Source organism: Platalea leucorodia (assembly GCF_965183815.1).
Source record: "Platalea leucorodia genome assembly, chromosome: 1".
Classification (NCBI taxonomy): Eukaryota; Metazoa; Chordata; class Aves; order Pelecaniformes; family Threskiornithidae; genus Platalea; species Platalea leucorodia.
The window spans coordinates 53,894,437-53,914,064 of record NC_138823.1 but is presented as its reverse complement, the minus strand read 5'-3'; the positions used below and the strand labels follow the sequence as shown (position 1 = coordinate 53,914,064).

The following is a 19,628-nucleotide window of genomic DNA, read 5'->3' as shown; positions in this document are numbered from 1 at the left end:
GTAAGCCTTAGAGAAACAACCGGCTGATGGCCCGGGAAAAAACCCAATACATCCAAACAAGCAAAAACAAAACCAAAAAACCCTCACAGCCCTGTTCTCCTGGCAGTCCATGCCTCCCTTTGGCAGACACTTTTCATAGGCAGCTCTTTTTATCCTACTCTTTCATGTGGTAGCCCCTTTGTGTTCCTGCTCCACCTAGATCCTTCAGCTTTCTCTTTCTCTCAGCTCTAACCCATAATGCCAACCTTATTTTTTGGCCAAACCTTATAAGCCCCACCTCGTCATGGCCCAGATAAAAAACTTCTTATATCCCAGCTGTCTTGCCAGCCCTCACTTCCCTTGCCCAAACTCTAGACAAGGTGCTCCTGCCATGGTCCAGACACGAAGTTTCTCACAGTCTAGTTCTCCTGCTATCCCACTCTCTCCTTTGGCAGCTCCTTTTATCCCCACCGGACCCCTCGACTTTATCATTCTCTCAACCCTAATTCAAACCCTGATTTTGAATTGAACCTTGTATAAGTAACAGACCACACAAGAAGTTTCTCATAGCTCAACTCTCTTGGCAGTTCACAGTATATTTTGCCAGGTATTCCACTCTCCAAAAGAGAATAGAAACTTTTTGTGTGTTATAAGATGTTTGCTGTTGGCCTTCGTATGGGTGTAACCACGTTAGTACAAATGAGAGCTTTATATTATAAGACTAGGGGGTTGAGTTTGACAGGTATGCCATGCCCAAACTGTCACTTGCAGGACTTATTCATTGTTCTGGTGAAGAACAAGGGGATTACACTAGCGATTCCCCAACTGACTAGAGACAAAAGTTAAGATAGGAAGCAGGTAATACAGTTGTAAGTACGAATTTCCATCAATAAATCAAAGCGGTCAGGAGACACGAAAGGTCTGAAGATAAGACTTCCCAGTGATTGGAGGCAAAGGGCAAACTTAGTTTTATTTCTCCTAGCAACAACACTGAGAAAACACAACAGAAACACCATGCCTCTTTCAAGTTTGTACATCCTGAAGTCAGGATGGTCTACCTTAGTTAAGGTGGCAAAACACTGATTTGTCCCCCAGGCTGTTAGCAAATACAATCTGATAATCGGTATTACGTGAACATGTTTTTTTCAATTCCAACCTCTTTATGCCCCAGCATACTACTTTGGACAATGGACATGCACAGCAGACAGTCCCCATACAAGTGCCATTAAAATACCATGTGTAGCCTTACAACACGTATACTAAACTGAAGCTAAGATACTTCCATTTGGTTTCCTGTGACATATATCACTACAGTAACCTCAGTGCTTCAGAAAGGTATTTTTACAACTCTTATCAGATAAAGGTATTGGATTTTCCTATTGTATAGGGAAAGAAACAAGGCAAACATGATTTTAAGTTTTTATAAATTTCAGATATATTTGACATGTGCAGGATTGGAGTTTTCAGAGAATTCAGTGCTCTAATTCGGTGTTCAACACACAACTGAGTAATTTCACCTGCCTCAGAGAGAACGCAATTCTTCAACAAATGCAATGTAACAATATCAAGTGAAGCACCCATAAATTGGAAACCACAGAACAGTAACTCGCAAGAAAGTTGATTTTTTAAAATTCTGAAGCGACTTTACGTTAGATACTAAACAAGTCTGGTCCCAACTTTTATGCAGGTCACGTGAATTGCTATGTTAATTACAGAAAAATTATGCCTTTTAACCATGTTCTCATGCATATTAAGTAGATAGCCTGGAATTGACAGAACGTGACAGAAGATGTAATCATACTATAGCATTAAGACATTAAACATTTGGCATTGAAGCAATAGTCATTTCATGAAATGTGGCTTTGGAGTACTACATGCTCCGATCGAATATTGTGCTTAAAATTAACAGCTATATCCATCTATCAAATTCTAAAACGTATTATTTGTATATACACAAAGAAATACATTATCCATTATGCATTTTTAAAATAATAAAGACTCAGTTAAATATACTGAAATACTTACAATGTAAAATAACCTTGAGTTCAACAAGAAGTTTCTTTGAACCTCCGTGGCTTGTACCTGGAAGTTTTTGCATTGCTTCTCCTTTTTTATTCAAAATTACTATTCTTAACGCTCCTATATTTAAAAGGAAAAATGATGGACTTTTAAAATACGCTGTGTATTATAAGTGATTGGAGTTTTCTGTATGCTTGTTTTTTTAACAAGAGTGCATAATATATTTTTAAATTGGCATTTTCCTTTTTAGTATTTGGAAGAAAAAAATATACCTATTGGTGTACCAGCAAATCTTGTTTCATTTGGTAATAACTCATCTCCTTCAGGCCATGTTACTGATAATTTGTCAGGAAGTCTAGTGAAAAAGAAAGAATGAACAGTTTCTCTGTGAGTTAAAAAACAGGGTAATTTATCTTTAGTAGAATATACACAAAGCTATTTTTCTGGGGGGCCGAGGGCAGGGAGCGGAACCCAAACTATTTATTCTTGGTTTAGAGTTCTAGGGTTTTCTTGTTTCTACTGAAACAGCTGACTTCTTCCCCATTTGGGAATAAAACTGAATTTTCTTTGTTCCTGAAGAAATACTAAAACTGTTTTTAGGAACTCCACAAGTAAATAACTACAACTTAAAGCTTACCTTGCCATTTCATCCTCTATATATTTTTTAACAGCTTTGTCAGACACTGTTCTGTCAAGTTTTGAGATTGGAACAGTTTTCATTTCAGCATACAACGCCTGAGGTTCCTGAAAAAAAAACAACAAAAAAAAAAACCAAACAACAACCTGAGTGCAGTTATAAACAGACAGATTATAATATGTCAGAGAAGAAATACCTCTCTATCAAGGGACTAGAAAAATCGACATAGACATAATGCAACATGCTAACAAATACTACCTAGTAACACCACAAGACACTGTTCTAAAATTTGCTGAAATCACATGGGTTAAGAATGGATGCAAAACATACTATTCATACCAACTGTGATACTCTATTTCATATGCAAATTTAAATAAATCAGATCGCTGATCATGAATAATAATTTTATATGTTTACATTAAAACTGATGTAACTAAGTAGTTTGATTATTTCTAGATTGTTGAATCTCAAAAAAATACCAGAATTTTCAACAGTTATTTAAAAGTAATTTAAATAAGTCTGACCCAGGATTATGTTTAAAGATTCCATAGGCATACTAGGTATGGGAATCCTTTTTATATTTGTCTTACCAAAGCAATTTGAACCTCTCCTCCAGTGGCATATATATCCCCATCATGGTCTCCATACAAAAAAAACTTCTCAATGCTTCCGTAGAATATTGGAAGAGTCTTAACAGTTTTCACCTGTGAAGAGAAGACAACAATTAATGTCAATACATTACTTCTGCATCAAATGTATACTATTTGCCTTTTACAGGGTTCAAATGCTCTGTTATAAAACAAACAAACAAAACTCCAACATCAGTGAGCAACTAACTTACCAGCTGTCCAGTTTTGTATGTTTTCCCATCCCACTCTATTGCAGCATACATTGTCCAAGGGCTCTGCATTCTTTTGGATGGTAAATCAGTACGTGTAGTTACTCCTTTAAAGACTGTGAATTTTATCTGTTTGTCATATTTTTCATGACAGTCTTTGAGCCACAAAGCAAATTCTCTGTCAATTTTCATTCGCTGCTCCTATAAAGAGATTACAAAATAAATACGTATTATTAATGTATTTCAAAATTTATATCTGACAACTTCAGAAGTACGAACAATTATAAGAGTACAGCGATATTGTACTAAGAAAAAACAGATTCTTCAGCTTGGAAACATTACAGAATTCTAGGAAAGCTATACTTCAAGCCAGAGAAAGTGTTTCCCCTAGCACCCATACTCCTCTATGAAGAGGGTCTTTCCACAAAAACTGCCATATAACTACATAAAGTCATTGTTTAAGAAAATAAAAGGAAAAAGACTAAATCTTATTTTTTCAGATTTAGAATCAGCTTTACTACTCACTAAAACTGAGAGAAGTGTCTGCTACAAAGTCCTGCAAAAGTGCCCAAGGTGAAAGTTCTTCAGAAACCAGGCAATATTCAGCGACACGAACAAATGACCAGTAAGTAAGGGTTTCTATATCATATGCATTAAACTTTGCCAAGAAGAAATACTTAACAGAATAAAACGATTACCTGTCCATTGAAGATTCTCGTAAACAGAGTATTCTTATCTTTTAGCTTCAGCTCCAGATCCATGAAAGTGAGTTTGTTTGTGCTGACCTGAAACTTATCGTTGGTAAATAACGCACCAGAAATTCTGTTGTAGCATTCAACTGGTGCCAATCCTCTCTTCTTTGGAGGAGCACACCAGTCAAAACTTAAACAAAAGGAGAAAGACATTAAACCCCTTTTTTATAAAGAGGGGTTTACGTTATAGAAACAGACTGGTTTACATTGCAGAAACAGATTACCACTTACTCTTCCACAGTTGTGTATGGTATTAATCTTCCATTCCAAAAACATTCAAAAATAGGCCTTTTGCCTCTGGCACCCTTTTCTACTATAAAGCAGTCATCATCATCATCGTCGTCGTCATTTAATTCTTGATTAAAAAGAAGACAGTCTCCATGAATAAATTTCTTTTAAAAACTAATATATTATCAAAAAACAGAGCAATCTAAATTAAGGATTATCTATACTTATTAAGTTAGGCACAGTAGCAGTACACATATCAAGCTAGGTATATACAATATTAGTATTTTTTTTTTCCCCTGTTTAAGAAATACCAAGCAGAAAAACTAAGAAAAGCTAAGGAAAAAATTTAAACAGGGATAGAATAATATTACCAAATTTGCAAACTTCAGATTTGAATAAATATTACTTTTTCCTCTTAGTTTCAACTGATGTTCTTCTAATATCATAAAATCTTTTCACAATTAAACTCAAGATTTGTTTTGCCAAAAAACCAATCACGAACACAAATTAGTTTAAAACCCTAGCATCTGAAAACTCATCAAGACTGGATAAAACAGATTCTAAATTAAGAACTTAGACTACATGTTGTCCTCTGTGGTATTCCCATGTTAGAATCTCTTGAATCAAACTGCTCGTGTTTCATTACTTTCTCGGAGCAAAGATCTAACAGTCAGGAAAGTGGAAATGTTTCAATCAGACTGCATTCCATAAGAGTTTATAGTTTGAAATCAGATGGCGTTATGTCAAAGATCAGGCTTATGTGAACGAGTTACCACAACAGCCTATTTGTTCAGAGGATTTGTTCATCCAAAAGGATGTGAACTTTTCTCTTCTGCTACAATCCAAATTAGATAATAATTTACACTTCAATTTAAATTGTTCTAGTTTCTATTTCATTAAAACATTTAGAGTAGTAGGATTGTCTATAATAGGATGGATAAGCAGCAAAACATTTCACTCACTTGATGGAAAACATGGATCATCGGGGTATGTTTCTTTATCATACAGGAAGGGATGATATCGGATGATGCCTTCTACTATACCTTCTCCTTCAACATGTGCCTTAAACTCAAAACTATCTGCCGCAGTATTTATATACAATGTCTGCATGTCATCTTTGATCTCCCTAAGATTGACAATCTTTGGTACTTTTCCTTTTTCGAACATTGAAATCTGGAAAAAAATAAAATGAGTTCATTTTCCTTAGACCAAAAAACCTACAGTAATTAGCATTTGTGACATTTAACTTACCTGTTAGCAAAATGAATTTGTTCCTATGCGGCAATGATAAATAGTATTACTTTTTAAAAATTAAATTACATACATATCTTAAAATGCTGCTGTAGTTCAAAATGCATGACTAAAGAGAAACAGGCGCAATATGAAATAAGTTGCCATCAAAGAAGAATTTTGACTAGTAAGTATAAAATCTCTTACCTGAATGTCAATGTTGTTGAAAGGGCTTACATCTTTTGTTACAGCATTAGTTTCATTTCCTTTTGGTCCATGGATATAATAGTGATAGATATGTCTGAAATACATTTTAAAGGAAAAATAAATCTCAGAAAGTAAAATTAAAAAATTGCATGTTATCATTTTCAAAAATCTAAATAAACTCCTATTTTTATTAAAATATAACTGGTTCATTGCATTGTTATAAATCAACTCCATGACAACATGTATACCTGGTACAGAAGATTTACTGAAGGGAGTGAGTGTCTCCTTTTCACTCCTTTTAACTCTCACCTCCTTCATACACAATCACATTAGGATCAATTTTTTGATAAAATAATTAGAAACATTACAAATTGGAAAATAACACATAAGTGAAAAAAATTATGATTGTTACATGGCTACAGATCCTTTCAATCAAATTGCAAACTAATAAAACTACCATAATTTGTTCTGCACTCTGGAGATTAAAAAGAACTAGAGCCAAAAAGCTTTCCACACATTGTTTCTGATATCAGTTTTGTATTGATCATCTAATAGTAATAGAAACATTTAACAATCAATCACTATCCTTCAGTTATTTACAAAAAGTAAGATACCCCATTTGAATACAGACAGAAGTCATGGATGTGATCTGCATATTAGAAATAATTTTTCTATTTGTAAACATTATTTTCTCATGACACTTGTGCTCATTTAAGAAACTCAAAAAAATCCACATGGTCAGATAGATTAATTATTTTCATAGATAAATGAAGTTTGAGAAAACAGAGGAACTTAACTATTTACTTCAACTTTCCAGCAAGCTAGCTAATTCTTCCAACTTCAAAGACTGAGTCCTTAAAGGTCAGGGTGGTGGTTTGCAGAAAAATGAGATTATACAAGTCAATGGGACTGAATGCATGAAGGAAGTTAAATGCACCTGTAAGTGTTTATAATCGCTTTGCTTCTGACATCCACTGCACTAAATGCACCCCAAGGAGAAATCTTGGTTTCCATACAAAAGCTCCTCATGGTCTCATTGCTCAGGACTTTAGAGCAGACTGGTATATCCAAACTGCTTAGCATTTTGTCTGCATTTCTTCCAGACTTCAAAAGGTGCTCTCATGGCCTTAAGACATAATTATTTTGGGGGTTCATCTCCCCTCCCTCCACTTCAAAGCATCTGAAACAATATGAGGGCTGTGCTGTAGCCCATTAAAGTAGAATGAAGCTGGTATCATGCATGTGTGACAAAAGGCATGGCAGAAGGGTATGTGGAGGTGTTTGAGGGGAAAAAGGCCATTACAGCTGAAGTAGTGATGCAGGACCGTGTAGCACTGGGAAGCTAAGTCTGATTGGTTTTACTGTAATAGCTCCAGGGCACATACTTGAATAATTGCACCTGGGTTTCATCTCAAATGGAGGCAGTTCTTTCACTTCATGAGATCGCTGAGGTGAACTAACACACACCTAAGTGTGGGTGTTCACCAGCAGAGCACCTAGAAGCTAATGAAGGACCTAAGTTATCTGTCAATGTAGATGTACCTCTACATTTTCATGAGGTTAAAAAGGGTTCCAGCCACAAGTCCTTACATGCAACACTGAATGATGTTTCATATAATAAGGTATTATCTAATCCTTATATTAATCCTCATATTAAGTATTATCTATTACTATTAGATTATAGGCAACACAAAAATAAAATTATAGCTTGAAAATCGAGTTCTATGGTTAGCCAGATTTCAAAATTGGGCTACAACTTCATAGTTCAGTTTACATTCACAGATAGATCCATCATCTTAACAGATAAGCCTGCAAGATTCACAGGTATCACAGACTTCCATATCTCCAGGCTCTGCAGGCCCACTGATGACACTACTATGGTACTGAGTGGACAGTATCGTATATCGTTCTCCCTTTTAAACTGGGATGAAGCAGCAGCTATTTTGTTGTTGTTGTTTAAAAAACAAACAAACAAACAAAAAACAAACAAAACCCCCTGTAAATACAAAGCTAGATATCAAGGTTAGGCGCACAGCTGTGAGAAAAGTAACTTACCAAGTTATTAATAATTAGATATCTAATTATTACATTAATAATATAACTATTAAATTGAATAGGTTATTAATAATTAGGTTGGATAATTATGTATTAATTATCAAGTCACACTGAAACTGATGTTTGTAAACATTTTTGTTTGGATGGGGGGCCCCCATTCAGTTGTGCTAGTTTCTGTAAAATCAGTTAGCTAGGAAAGACTGTGTCATCCATAAAATGTGCACCAACAGCCTTGACAAGAATAAAGCCAATGACTATGTACAAAAAGGAAGTAATTCATAATTATCTGACTTTGTTAGTAGTTCACTTTTAAATCAAATCTTTTAAATCACCAACTTACGCCAGCTGCCTTGTCCAAAGATGAAAGTAGTTTTTCAAGTACTGCATGTGCTCTGGTTGTACACCTGTAATGACAACTGCTGTGAAACTCTCTTTATCCCTTTCTTCTAATATTAGGTTATGAAGAAATCTTTCATCATCACTTGTGATGTGAGTAGAGTCAGATGGCTACAAAAAGAATAAAATAATAAGAGCATAAATGTAAACTGAATTTCTGAACTCCCATCAGCTCTGAAAGAGATTAAAAAACAGAACAGGAAAATAATACAGAATACATGATGCTAAGCATCACAAAGGATTAATGCATAAAATAAAAGCTTCCAAATTAAAGTCAACAAACTGAGAAACTGACATCCCTGATCCAGTTCATTTTCAACTCACTTTCATCACGGCATTTGAAGTGTTCAGTCTAGAAATTGCATTTAATCATGTTTAATGTGGCACTGTGCAATATCCGTGTTCTCATCCATCAAATGGAACTATTATGCGTATAAGACATAAGTCTTTTGTAAGAAAATCAAGCCAGAAAAAAAGTTCTTTGCTTTTAAATGGATAGGCTGCTTTCTATAACAGAAATTGAAGTGGAAGAAACATGCATTTGCTGTGGAAGAGAAAGGGTGAATCCTCAGTTCCAGCTGAAATATCCAGTAGTCTCACAGGAACAGAAACTCCTGATTCCAGAAAGTCCTGATTGTCTTTTCCTGGATGGATGCACTTTGCTCCTATGATAGGAAGTTTCTAAGCTGCATAGAAACACAGTGGTTGATATCATGCTTCATGCTGGACCAGTGAATAATCCTTTACATTTGGAACATCCAGAAAAGAAGCTATTTTTAATACAAAGATTGAGATATTTATAGCAATTGCAAACAATTGGTACAACTGAGAAGATATGCTTTTCCATGCTGTAGTAAATGCAGCTTCATGCTTTGTTTTGCAGGAAAAGAGGCAAACAGGAAACACATCACTGAGTTGGTGAAAGGACACATCTCTTACCTAACTGTAGATGGTGAAATATGTTAGCCAAGGGAGTTCTGTTAAGATCTATTTTCCCCAGGGAATCAAAGAGCTCTCCTTAACCAACAGGATAATTTAACCAGTTGTGGGAACTTTCATCAAAAAAGACTGCAATTCTTTAAATGCTTTCTTCTGCCCACAGCATAGCCTCTTTTAAACCTAACAGTCTTGCTGATTTCATCCAAGCAAGGGGCTGTTTCTATGATAGTGAGGAGATCACAGATAATAAAGAAAAGCCAGAGCCCTCAACTCTGCATGATTTGACCAACGACCTAGGAGCTGCATGCACATGTTGAACAAGTGCTATCCTGTACAACTTACAGACTTAAAGTGCCTCTGAAATGTTGTTCCCAAATTCTTTGGTTGCCTTCCCACTACAGATGACAAACTACCGGGGCACTTTCCCCTACATTCCTAGCATCCACCTCAGCTAGAAAAGTAGTATTTACTTGTTGTCAATATTAAATGGTCCAGGGAAGTGAGTGCAGTAAAGACAGGTGCCTATTATCCATCAACAGAAGATGATTGGCTGGGGTGCCATCAGTGCCACTTCTCTTCAGTGTTCTGGCCTTGTTCTAGAATGTCTGAGGTTTGATATTAATTACATCTTGATTTCTTTGCAAAAGTAACTTCCTTTACCAACTCAATTCCTCAAAGATTTAATTACTCTTCTCACACTGCAGTAATCCATTATAACTTCTGTTTCTGTCATAGTATTCTCTTGCTCACCTATGTGCACTGCAGACCATTTTTCAAGACATTAAAGAGACAAATTCACACATTTAATTTCACATCAATATAACAAACTGGCCTGGCTATTTCAATGCTTTGTTAAAATTTCTTAGACCTGAGTTGTCTATCCATTATCTCCACAATTCCATTACTTGAGTGCTTCACATCATCTCTTCCTTTTTGGATATTTACAAGTTATTTTTTACCTCTAACAGAACTTGCAATTTTTTTTAACCCCGTCAGCTTAACTTTCATTTTATATTATTACAACTTTTCCAACAGTTGATTACACCTCCTTTTTGAATTCTTTAGTAGTATCTACGCATCTCATTCTGCTAGCTTCCTCCAACTGGTATCTGTTAGCTTATTTTCTACTTTTCTATCCCCCACTCTCCTTTTTTAATATCAAATAGGGAGGGAAAGCATTTCTGGCCTCTACAAAAAGCAGATTTTTTTTTGCTTTTATTTTCAGTTTCTATTTCTGTGACTCTGCCTTCTCATCTCTATTAGACAGAGATTAAAATTAAAGCTTATACATTTTTGACAATTCATTCTTTGCCACAAGTCACTGACCCAAGACTGGCACGATAAAAACTGTATTCACCTCCTGTTCATTTCTCACCCATACAAAAGGTCAAGAACACTGATATAACGCACAAGATATGGGCTATAATCAAGGTCTGATTACCTCATCATACAGAGCACCCACTTATGTTCCCATCTGCACCCTTAGCTGTATCTTTGCCTTTATCTCCTTGCTCAAATATGTCCAAAGAACAGTTCCTTTCGGTCTTCCTCTTTATCTTACGGCTTTTTGCTTAAGCTTTACTTCTTCACAAAAAACATCAGGGTTTTTCTTGATCTGGCTGACTTTTCTCCCATATGCAGGGTAGTTCTTCTACATACTTCTAAATAATACACAGTTTGTTTCCCTGATTTATTCCTTAATAGCTCAGAGAACAGACATTTTTCTTTGTGTTTCATACATAACAAAACAATTGCTGTTCTTAGAAAGATCTTTTTAGGTATTTTTCTTAAGCTGATATGTCAAACTGTATGGTGTTTCTGTCCTTTAAGCTAAACTCAAAAAATAATCACATACAAATAAAGCCTTATGATATAGTGTCTCAAGTTTCCCATTACTTCCTTTTATACTCCAGAGTGCAAATGATTCATAAGATAAAGGTATCACCAGGTAAGTATTACAAGAATATTACACAGTGAAATCATGTTAACCTGGGAAAGGCTTTCAATTAAAAAAAAAAGAAAGTATTAAGGCCATTTACCTTCCTGTTTCGAATGTATCCACTATATATTGCTTCTTTGTTTTTCTCCTTCTTTTCAAAATCCTCTTTAGAAAGGACAAGTTCATGAACATCCTGAGAATCTGCAGGTTTGCTTATCATCTGTTTTTATTAAAGAAACAGCATTTAAAATCAAAATAAGAGTTAAAGTGAACGTAATGCTTAATCACAGCTTAATGCTGTGATTAAAAGCTAGGAGAGTAACAATCTGATTATGTAAAAATGTTTTAAAATAAAGATTGGCATTTACTTACTCTGGCAGACTGTCCAACGAAGAACACTGCTTGTTTGCCTCCAACTCCAAAATATGAGATATCACTATTTAAACTACGAGGTACTGGCAAAGGGCGTACATATCCTGAATGATCACTGACAATAAAAGTGGCTTTAATAAACTTTCTCAGGACAAGCATCATTTAAAAAAAACCAAAAGAAAACAAAACCAAAAAATCCCCACTTCTGATCTAAATCGGCTTGTATTAAATTCTCCCTTCAGTCACTTTGTTCAAAAATCCTTCATTTTAGATCTATTATAACTGCAACATTAAAATGTGCCTAAAATTATTGATTTTTTTTAAAAGGATATTGACAGAGTAACTCTTTTCCTAAGTCATCTTATAAGACACTTCTGTCCCTTCTAGCAAACCAAATCTTATTACGTCATACACATTCAATTTTTAAATCTGAATAACTCTTTTGCTTATTACTATCTCTACAATTTTTTTACACTGAAGTTCGGATGAAAGAGAGGAAAACATTTGGCAGGGAGAATCTGATAGAAAAAGAAACTATTACCCTGAAAACTTTTCTCCATTGTTAACTCTGCAACAGGGACATGGTCAATAGGTCTGTGAAATAGGTACTGCGGTAACAGCAATGACACACGGTTCTAATGGTAGAAGGTAAAAGGCAAATCCTTCAATGCTCTCCTTTTGACTATGGCAAGATATTAACTGTGAAGCTGCTGCAAATGAAAATGGATTACAATGCAAGCCTGATCTTTCTGACATCATCCTTTCATAAAAATAGTTTTGAGTCAAAATGGGAAACAATGCCAAACAACTATTAAATGCAGTCTTGGAGAGACTACATATGTCATCAGTAATTAAATTCCATGTCTTTTGAGTCAGCTTTGATGGATGAACAGTCTTACTTAGTTTAAGCAAATAGTAGGACAAACATCTCGTTCTAAATCCGAGCAATCCCAAATGAAAACAAGGTGCAGATGGTATCCTGGTATAATTTACACCTATGCTCCCACTGAATGGTATCAACCCACAGTTTAAACTTGTAGCTTAAAAATACTATACTTTTCTACTGTTACTAAATTCACCTACAGCAATTTCAAAAAGCAGTGAATTTTTCTAGATAAGATGACCCAGAATCACTTCTGATGCACTTATCTCCAGTCATTTGATAGATATTGATCGTTCTATTTGGAGATGCAACCAATGCAAAAAACCCTCTCCTCAGCTCTATTACCACCTTCTACTGCCCCATTACTTTTTACACTAGCTTCTCATAGGACAAGTTAGTTATGATTGAGGCTGTGACCCTTATCTTCAAATTTACTGTCCTAGGCTTAAAGTATTTAAAAAGTGACTAAAGCTCAAGAACTGTACATAACTGCTTCTCTGGAATTTTCTACTCTAGGGTTAAGCCTGGCTGTGCAGGTGAAAGATCTCTTGGGAACACACTCAAAACTGTAAAATGAATTTATATAAGCACCAAAACTCACCATAAATCTCTACTTCTTCTTTAAATGCAAAACTTTTATTTTGCCCAGCCTTCTTCAATAGACAGACATCTTCAGGTATAATTTTGCATTACATTGTACACAATTATGGTACAAAACAATAAGAAAACCTAAACCAAAACCCCGTATCCATTATTCCAGTAGCATAACAGACATTGAATGCATTCCTTAATGCACTATTGAAAGGCTTTCAGGTAACAGGTAACACTATAAAAGAAACTCTGCAGAACATAGAATGCCCCTAACTGTATGTAGGCAAGTCAAAGACAAGACAGTTTAGAAAAGGCCACAAGAACAAAAAACGTTCTCACAGTATCATAATATTAGAAGAGCGTTTTTGTGTTACAAAGCATCTCTATTTCCTACCTACACAAAATATGTGTCTATTTATGTGTAATCATAGAATGACAGGTTTTAGCTAAGTGTTGGTATAGATATTCTGTGAACCTTCACAGAGTTTGCTAATTGTTGTAAAAATGATTAAAACTTTCTAACCTCTCGAAGTCACCTTGTCTTGTAAACTTTGACAGTCTATATACAGCCCAGTTATTAAGCTGTTTAGAAGTCATTCCTCTTCCATTATCAATCACAGCAACAGCTGGTTTTCCGTGGGAGTCATCAAACAACTGTTTGGGGAAAAAACAAAAAACAAGGAGCACCAGAAAAAAAAAGATAATGCAAACTACACCTGAAAAAAAGTAGAATATTTCTATCTTACCAATTTTATCTGTATGCTCCGAATACCAGTATTTTGGGATGTAGCTGATAGAGAATTGTCAATCAACTCAGCAAGGGCAAATGCTAAAGAAATTGAAGAAAAATAACCCTATTAAAATTTTGTTCTCAAAAGACAGCACTCAGAAAAAACACACACACACACTCACAGTAGTTTCTTCTGAGCAATTAGAATAACACGTTCTCTAAACACACACAAAAGCTAAGCCCTGTCAGAACCACCAAAATTATATTACATCTTGATTTTAAAAAAAGCTTTCGTACAGATATCTCTGCTGATAGTAAGAACACAATTACTGCAAGTACATAGGAACAGTGATGAACTAACAGGTTCCTTACCACAAGGCAAACTTGTCTTTTTCCATGATTAGGAATGAATTTGTACGATTCATAGGAAAGTCCGAAGTATGTAAAAAACTGACTGACTTGTTAAAATACTGAGGGAAGAATTAACTCATTGAAAAAACCTGAAATGTTGCAGAATTTCCAAAATAGAAAGTTATTTGTTTACAAAAAGAACACAAAGAAAATTGTAAAAATGGTTGAAGAATTTACTCAATGGTAAATACAACCAAAGTTCTGTCAGATACATGGCAATACACAGCAGAAATAGTCAGCCAAACTACTTGCACAAGTTTGTTGTTTCTAAACATTAACACTTGGAGCCCTTACCTAATTAAAGTTAGGACTACCTAACTTCAGTGAAAAATTGCACTTAATTTAGGACAACAGCATCAATCTGAAAAAAATACATCAAGTTCGGATTAATTTACTCCAATTGATCAGCCCTAGTGAACAGAATAAACATTTCTATTCAGTCTCTCTGGTAATGAAGTTTTATTCCCTACAATCTGCAAGGTTCTTCAGAATGCTACAGTGCAAATTACACTGGCCATACACTTCAGACATGCAAAATAAATCGCTTGAGTATTAGGATCAAATAGCAACACTGAAGTATTTAGCAATTTCCCTCAATTTGTTTTTGAAGTATAAAAACAGTTCTCAGTTTCTTTGCAACTTTCTTCATTGCTAACAACAGGAGTTGAGCATCAGTTATGTGATCCATACTTACCATTCCATATCAAAGAACAATGGCCCTTCATCAACACATGAAACTGGTTAGGCATGCTCTTAGAGATGTTGTAAATACGGAGCATCAGCTGCAGTACACTGAGACATGCTCAAAATTGCTATATGCTCTAACAGTCAATTCTAGTACATAATAAACAAAAGTAGATAGTTTAATAAAGCTGTTTTGCAAACTTTAATTATTGGTATGTTGCAGAATTTCACAAACTACTTCACTAGGGTCTCAGAGTGAGAATTAGTAACACATTAGGAAAAAATATATCAGTCATGTCATTACAGAAGTGGATCTAAAAGTTAGTCTGTTTGTAGTCTTGATCATTGTAGTCTCTTTAGGATTGACGAGTTATGATCACAAGTAGCACAAGAACTTTTGGACCATTTTAAATGCTTTTGTGGTAGCAATATGAACAAATGCAGTACACTCGAAGCCGGAATCCTCCTTTTCCCTGTGTTGCCTATTGCAGAGTACAGACAAGATCAAGGAAGGACTTAAACGCATGTGAAAAGTTTCTCACAAACAACTGAAGCTTGTTCTTTTAGAGAGAATGATGATTTAAAGCACCCTAGCAAGCTGCATTAGCAATGACATGACAGAGAAAAATGTAGGAAAAAAGTTTACTTTTCGCTTAGTAGTAGTAAAGTTATCAAACCACATTGTAAAATGCAGTATTTTTACATGTTGATGGCAGATTTGACCTTGATACAAAATCTCTGGATAACACAAGAGGTTATCATTGGAGTTATATACAGGGAAGTCATAATAACGTGAGGCAACAGAAGTGGAAAACCTCTTTTATGAAGAAAAGGAGGGAAAAGGAAAAGAAATCGTGTGTGAGGAACTAAAGGAAAACTGAACATATGCATGCATTATCCTTTTTCATCTCATATTATTATTCTGAAGCCTGCTGAGAGAAGGAAAAAGAGGTTTTCCTACCAAGGGAATGCTCAGCATTTTGTGGGAGATGAGTGGTAGCTACAAATCACATGAACACTTATAGGAAGTACAATATTAAATGACTTCATAAAGATCTTATGAGATGTAACCGTTCCTTCTGACAAACCAACTGTTTCTTTGCAGTGCTGTTTATTACCATGAAAACAGAGAGCTGGATTTTTATGCACATACTGGGGAATTGCTCCAACGAAGAAGAGTTACAGTCCTCAGTATATATTAATTTTATTTCTTGATTTAATAATTTAAATTTTGCTTTAGGGAAAAAAAAAACCAAAACCAAAAAAACAACCAACAACAAAACCCAAAACCAAACCAAAACCAGCAACGCTGAAACCAAAACTCCTTAAAAGTTTAATGTATTTCTAAACTGAAAACTTGTTTAAACATTTGTTTTCTTGACATAAGACACCATAAAAACAGAAGAAGGAACTTCTTCAAGCTCTGTTGTAGAATTTGATGACCATGCATCATCTTGCATTTAACACACAAATTTGTTTGTTTAAGTGCTATCATAAGTAAAGTTAAATGGATGATACTTGCCTCTGATTCCAACATCCTCTTTTTCTTCTCAGGTGAGACTTTTTTTTTTAAAAATAGAGGAATAGGGATTGGAAGTTTTGATAAACAGTTATAGAAAAATGAATACAAGAAACCACAGACTAGGTATACCTCTTCAAAGCTTAACAGTTCTAATATAAGGTGGTTATAGTAACTATAACTATATGACAGAGGGCTAGATTTCTCCATTTTTCTACCCTTCATCTCTCCATTCTTGCAGTATAGGTCCTTGCTCCCGATTTCCAGCTCTTATCATCTTCTTGTCCCACAAGTTTTGTTGTGCTAGTATTATTAGCAAAATCATATTATCTCCTCACCTAGCAATATTATATATATTTTAAAAGGAAACATGAATGGATAGTAGCAAAATTCCTTGGTTTTGCAGCTGAACATCAAATAACAGAAGGTTCTGTGTCCACACCATTGCACTCAACACCTCACATCATCTCGACATGCCACAGAATTAACAGTTTTCTTTTGTTCATTATTTTTCTGTCCCAGTGGCTGGACTGCATGTGTTTTGATAGGATTTCCTACTTATACCCTCATGCTCAAGTACTTTTTTTTCTTTTTTTAAAGTCATCCAATGTGGTTGCTAAAGGTGCACTCCTTCAAATCAAGGCTGAACTGCTCTACAGTTTCAAGAATGTACTATGGTTTGACTGCCAGAAGCGCTCACTTGAATCTCATCAAATTCTATGACTGAAAGAATGGAAATTTTGGATTTCAGTAAAGCTTTTGATACTGTCTCTCACAGTATCCTCCTTGACAAAATGTCCAGCACACAGCTGGATAAACACATAATGCAATGGGTGAGCAATTGGCTGATGGGTCGGGCTCAAAGGGTTATAGCAAATGGGGTTACATCGGGCTGGCAACCAGTCACTAGCAGGGTTCCGCAGGGATTTATCTTAGGGCCAGTGCTCTTTAATATCTTCATAAATGACTTGGATGCAGGACTTGAAGGTTTGCGATCTAAGTTTGCTGACGACACAAAATTGGGAGGAGCTGTTGACACTCTCAAGGGCAGAGAGACCCTGCAGAGAGATCTAGACAAATTAGAGAGCTGGGCAATCACCAACTGTATGAAGTTTAACAAGGGCAAGTGCCAGGTTTTTGCACCTGGGACATGGCAACCCTGGATGTACATACAGACTGGGGAACGAGAGGCTGGAGAGCAGCCCCGCGGAGAGGGATCTGGGGGTTTTGGTCAATGGCAAGTTGAACATGAGCCAACAGCATGCCCTGGCAGCCAAGGGGGCCAACCATCTCCTGGGGTGCATCAAGCACTGTATTGCTAGCCGGTCGAGGGAGGGGATTGTCCTGCTCTACTCTGCACTGGTGCGGCCTCATCTGGAGTACTGTGTGCAGTTTTGGGCGCCACAGTACAAAAAGGATACGAAGCTACTAGAGAGTGTCCAGAGGAGAGCCATGAAGACGGTGAAGGGTTTAGAGGGGAAGCTGTATGAGGAGTGGCTGAAGTCACTGGTCTGTTCAGCCTGCAGAAGAGGAAACTGAGGGGAGACCTCATCACAGTCTACAGCTTCCTCACAAGGGGAAGAGGAGGGGCAGGTGCTGATCTCTTCTCCCTGGCGACCAATGATAGAACACGAGGGAACGGCAGGAAGATATGCCAGAGGAGGTTTAGGTTGGATAATAGGTAAAGATTCTTCACCCAGAGGGTGGTGGAGCACTGCAACAGACTCCCCCAGGAGGTAGTCATGGCGACAAGCCTGACAATATTCAAGAAGCATTTGGACAATACCCTCAGACATATGGTGTGAATTTTGGGATTGTCCTATGCAGGGACAGGAGCTGGACTCCATGATCCCTGTGGGTCCTTTCCAACTCAGGACATTCTATGATTCTATGAATGCTTCCAGTTAACATGAATCTAGTAATGAGAACAGTATTTCTACCTGCAACTTTTGAAATATATGCATTTACCTAAAAATGCTATTGTCACACTTTTTTTCCCTATTAGTCAGCATTAATGTCTGTAAACTAACAAAAATTCATAGATCATAGAACAATCCAGGTTGGAAGGGAACTCAAAAGATCATCTGGCCCAACCTGTCATGGGAAAGGGAGCTTCGATGAGATTATCTAGCACCCTGTCCAGCCACATCACGAAAACCTCCAGCGATGTGGACTCTACCATGTCCTTGTGGACGTTGCTCCAATGAATGATTGTTCTCACTGTAAAAAAAAAAAGTCTTTCTTATATTGAGATGAAACCTCTCCCAGTGCAACTTGTACCCATTGCCCCTTGTCTTCTCCATGTGGCTCCTTGTGAAGAGAGACTCTCTGTACTCTTGGCAGCTGCCCTTTAAGTATGGAATACTGTGATGAAGTCCCTCCTGAGCCCTCTCTTCTCCACAGAGAAAAGACCTAACTCCTTTAGTCTTTCCTCACAAGGCAGGTTCTCCAGCCCTTTGATCATCTTTATGGCCCTCCTTTAGACCGTCTCCAGTCTGTCTGTGCCTTTTTTGAATTGTGGGGACCAGAACTGGACACAGCACTCCAGGCATGGCCTAACCAGCGCTAAGTGGGATGATCATATCTCTACCTCTGCTAGTAACGCCCAGGGGGTGCAGCCCAGGATCCAATTTGCCTTTGTTGCTGCAGCAGTGCACAGCTGACTCATGTTCAGCTTGTTGTCCACCAGGACCCTCCAGGTCCCTTTCAGCAAGGCTGCTCCCCAGCCACACAGACCCAAGCGTGTGCTGGCTTTCGTTATGTTGTCTCAGGTGCAAGACTTTGCACTTGTCTTTGTTACGCTTCATACAGTTCTTGCTTGCCCACTCTTCCAGCATGTCCAGGTCTCTTTGTAAGACGGCTCTCCCATCTGATGTGTACACCTCACCATTCAATTTAGCATCATCAGCAACACTGCTAATATCAAAACAAAGAAGTATCTCATTCTACTGCTTTTGTTCTTATTTCTCTTGTAGTATCCATCAATTACAGAAAAACACAGCTTTTAACAACAAATAACTTCAGAGTCCCTTGAACCCAGGATGAGAGTGGTAGAAGAAACAATACAAAACATTTGCCAATAAAAAAAAAAAATCTGACAGGTAAAATTAGCAAAACAGTCAAGCAGCTAAAGATCAGAGTAGCCTAAGACAAGATGCTAACCAACTACCTCAGCATGGCTTCAGCAACCACAACACGCACCTCCTAGTAAGCCACAGT

The 19,628-nt window shown here is 36.6% G+C and overlaps 1 protein-coding gene across 3 annotated transcripts in view; it reads right to left on the bottom strand.

Moving 5' to 3' along the window:
* SMCHD1 (structural maintenance of chromosomes flexible hinge domain containing 1) overlaps nucleotides 1-19,628 on the bottom strand; it is a 93,064-nt gene that overhangs the window by 54,015 nt on the left and 19,421 nt on the right. The window contains exons 1-15 of one of the 3 annotated variants that reach the window (XM_082322684.1): nucleotides 14,501-14,554; nucleotides 13,812-13,894; nucleotides 13,589-13,719; nucleotides 11,592-11,706; nucleotides 11,320-11,439; nucleotides 8,286-8,452; nucleotides 5,891-5,984; nucleotides 5,416-5,626; nucleotides 4,457-4,580; nucleotides 4,172-4,355; nucleotides 3,477-3,674; nucleotides 3,226-3,339; nucleotides 2,636-2,742; nucleotides 2,271-2,353; nucleotides 2,005-2,118 (exon numbers count right to left, since the gene is read on the bottom strand). In XM_082322684.1, coding sequence (XP_082178810.1) covers nucleotides 2,005-2,118; nucleotides 2,271-2,353; nucleotides 2,636-2,742; nucleotides 3,226-3,339; nucleotides 3,477-3,674; nucleotides 4,172-4,355; nucleotides 4,457-4,580; nucleotides 5,416-5,626; nucleotides 5,891-5,984; nucleotides 8,286-8,452; nucleotides 11,320-11,439; nucleotides 11,592-11,706; nucleotides 13,589-13,662 — 1,705 coding nt within the window. In that variant the 5' untranslated portion in view covers nucleotides 13,663-13,719; nucleotides 13,812-13,894; nucleotides 14,501-14,554. Of the gene's footprint in view, nucleotides 1-2,004; nucleotides 2,119-2,270; nucleotides 2,354-2,635; nucleotides 2,743-3,225; nucleotides 3,340-3,476; nucleotides 3,675-4,171; nucleotides 4,356-4,456; nucleotides 4,581-5,415; nucleotides 5,627-5,890; nucleotides 5,985-8,285; nucleotides 8,453-11,319; nucleotides 11,440-11,591; nucleotides 11,707-13,588; nucleotides 13,720-13,811; nucleotides 13,895-14,167; nucleotides 14,257-14,500; nucleotides 14,555-19,628 lie in introns of those variants that run through there. The other 2 variants (XM_082322683.1, XM_082322682.1) reach the window with 2 other exon arrangements.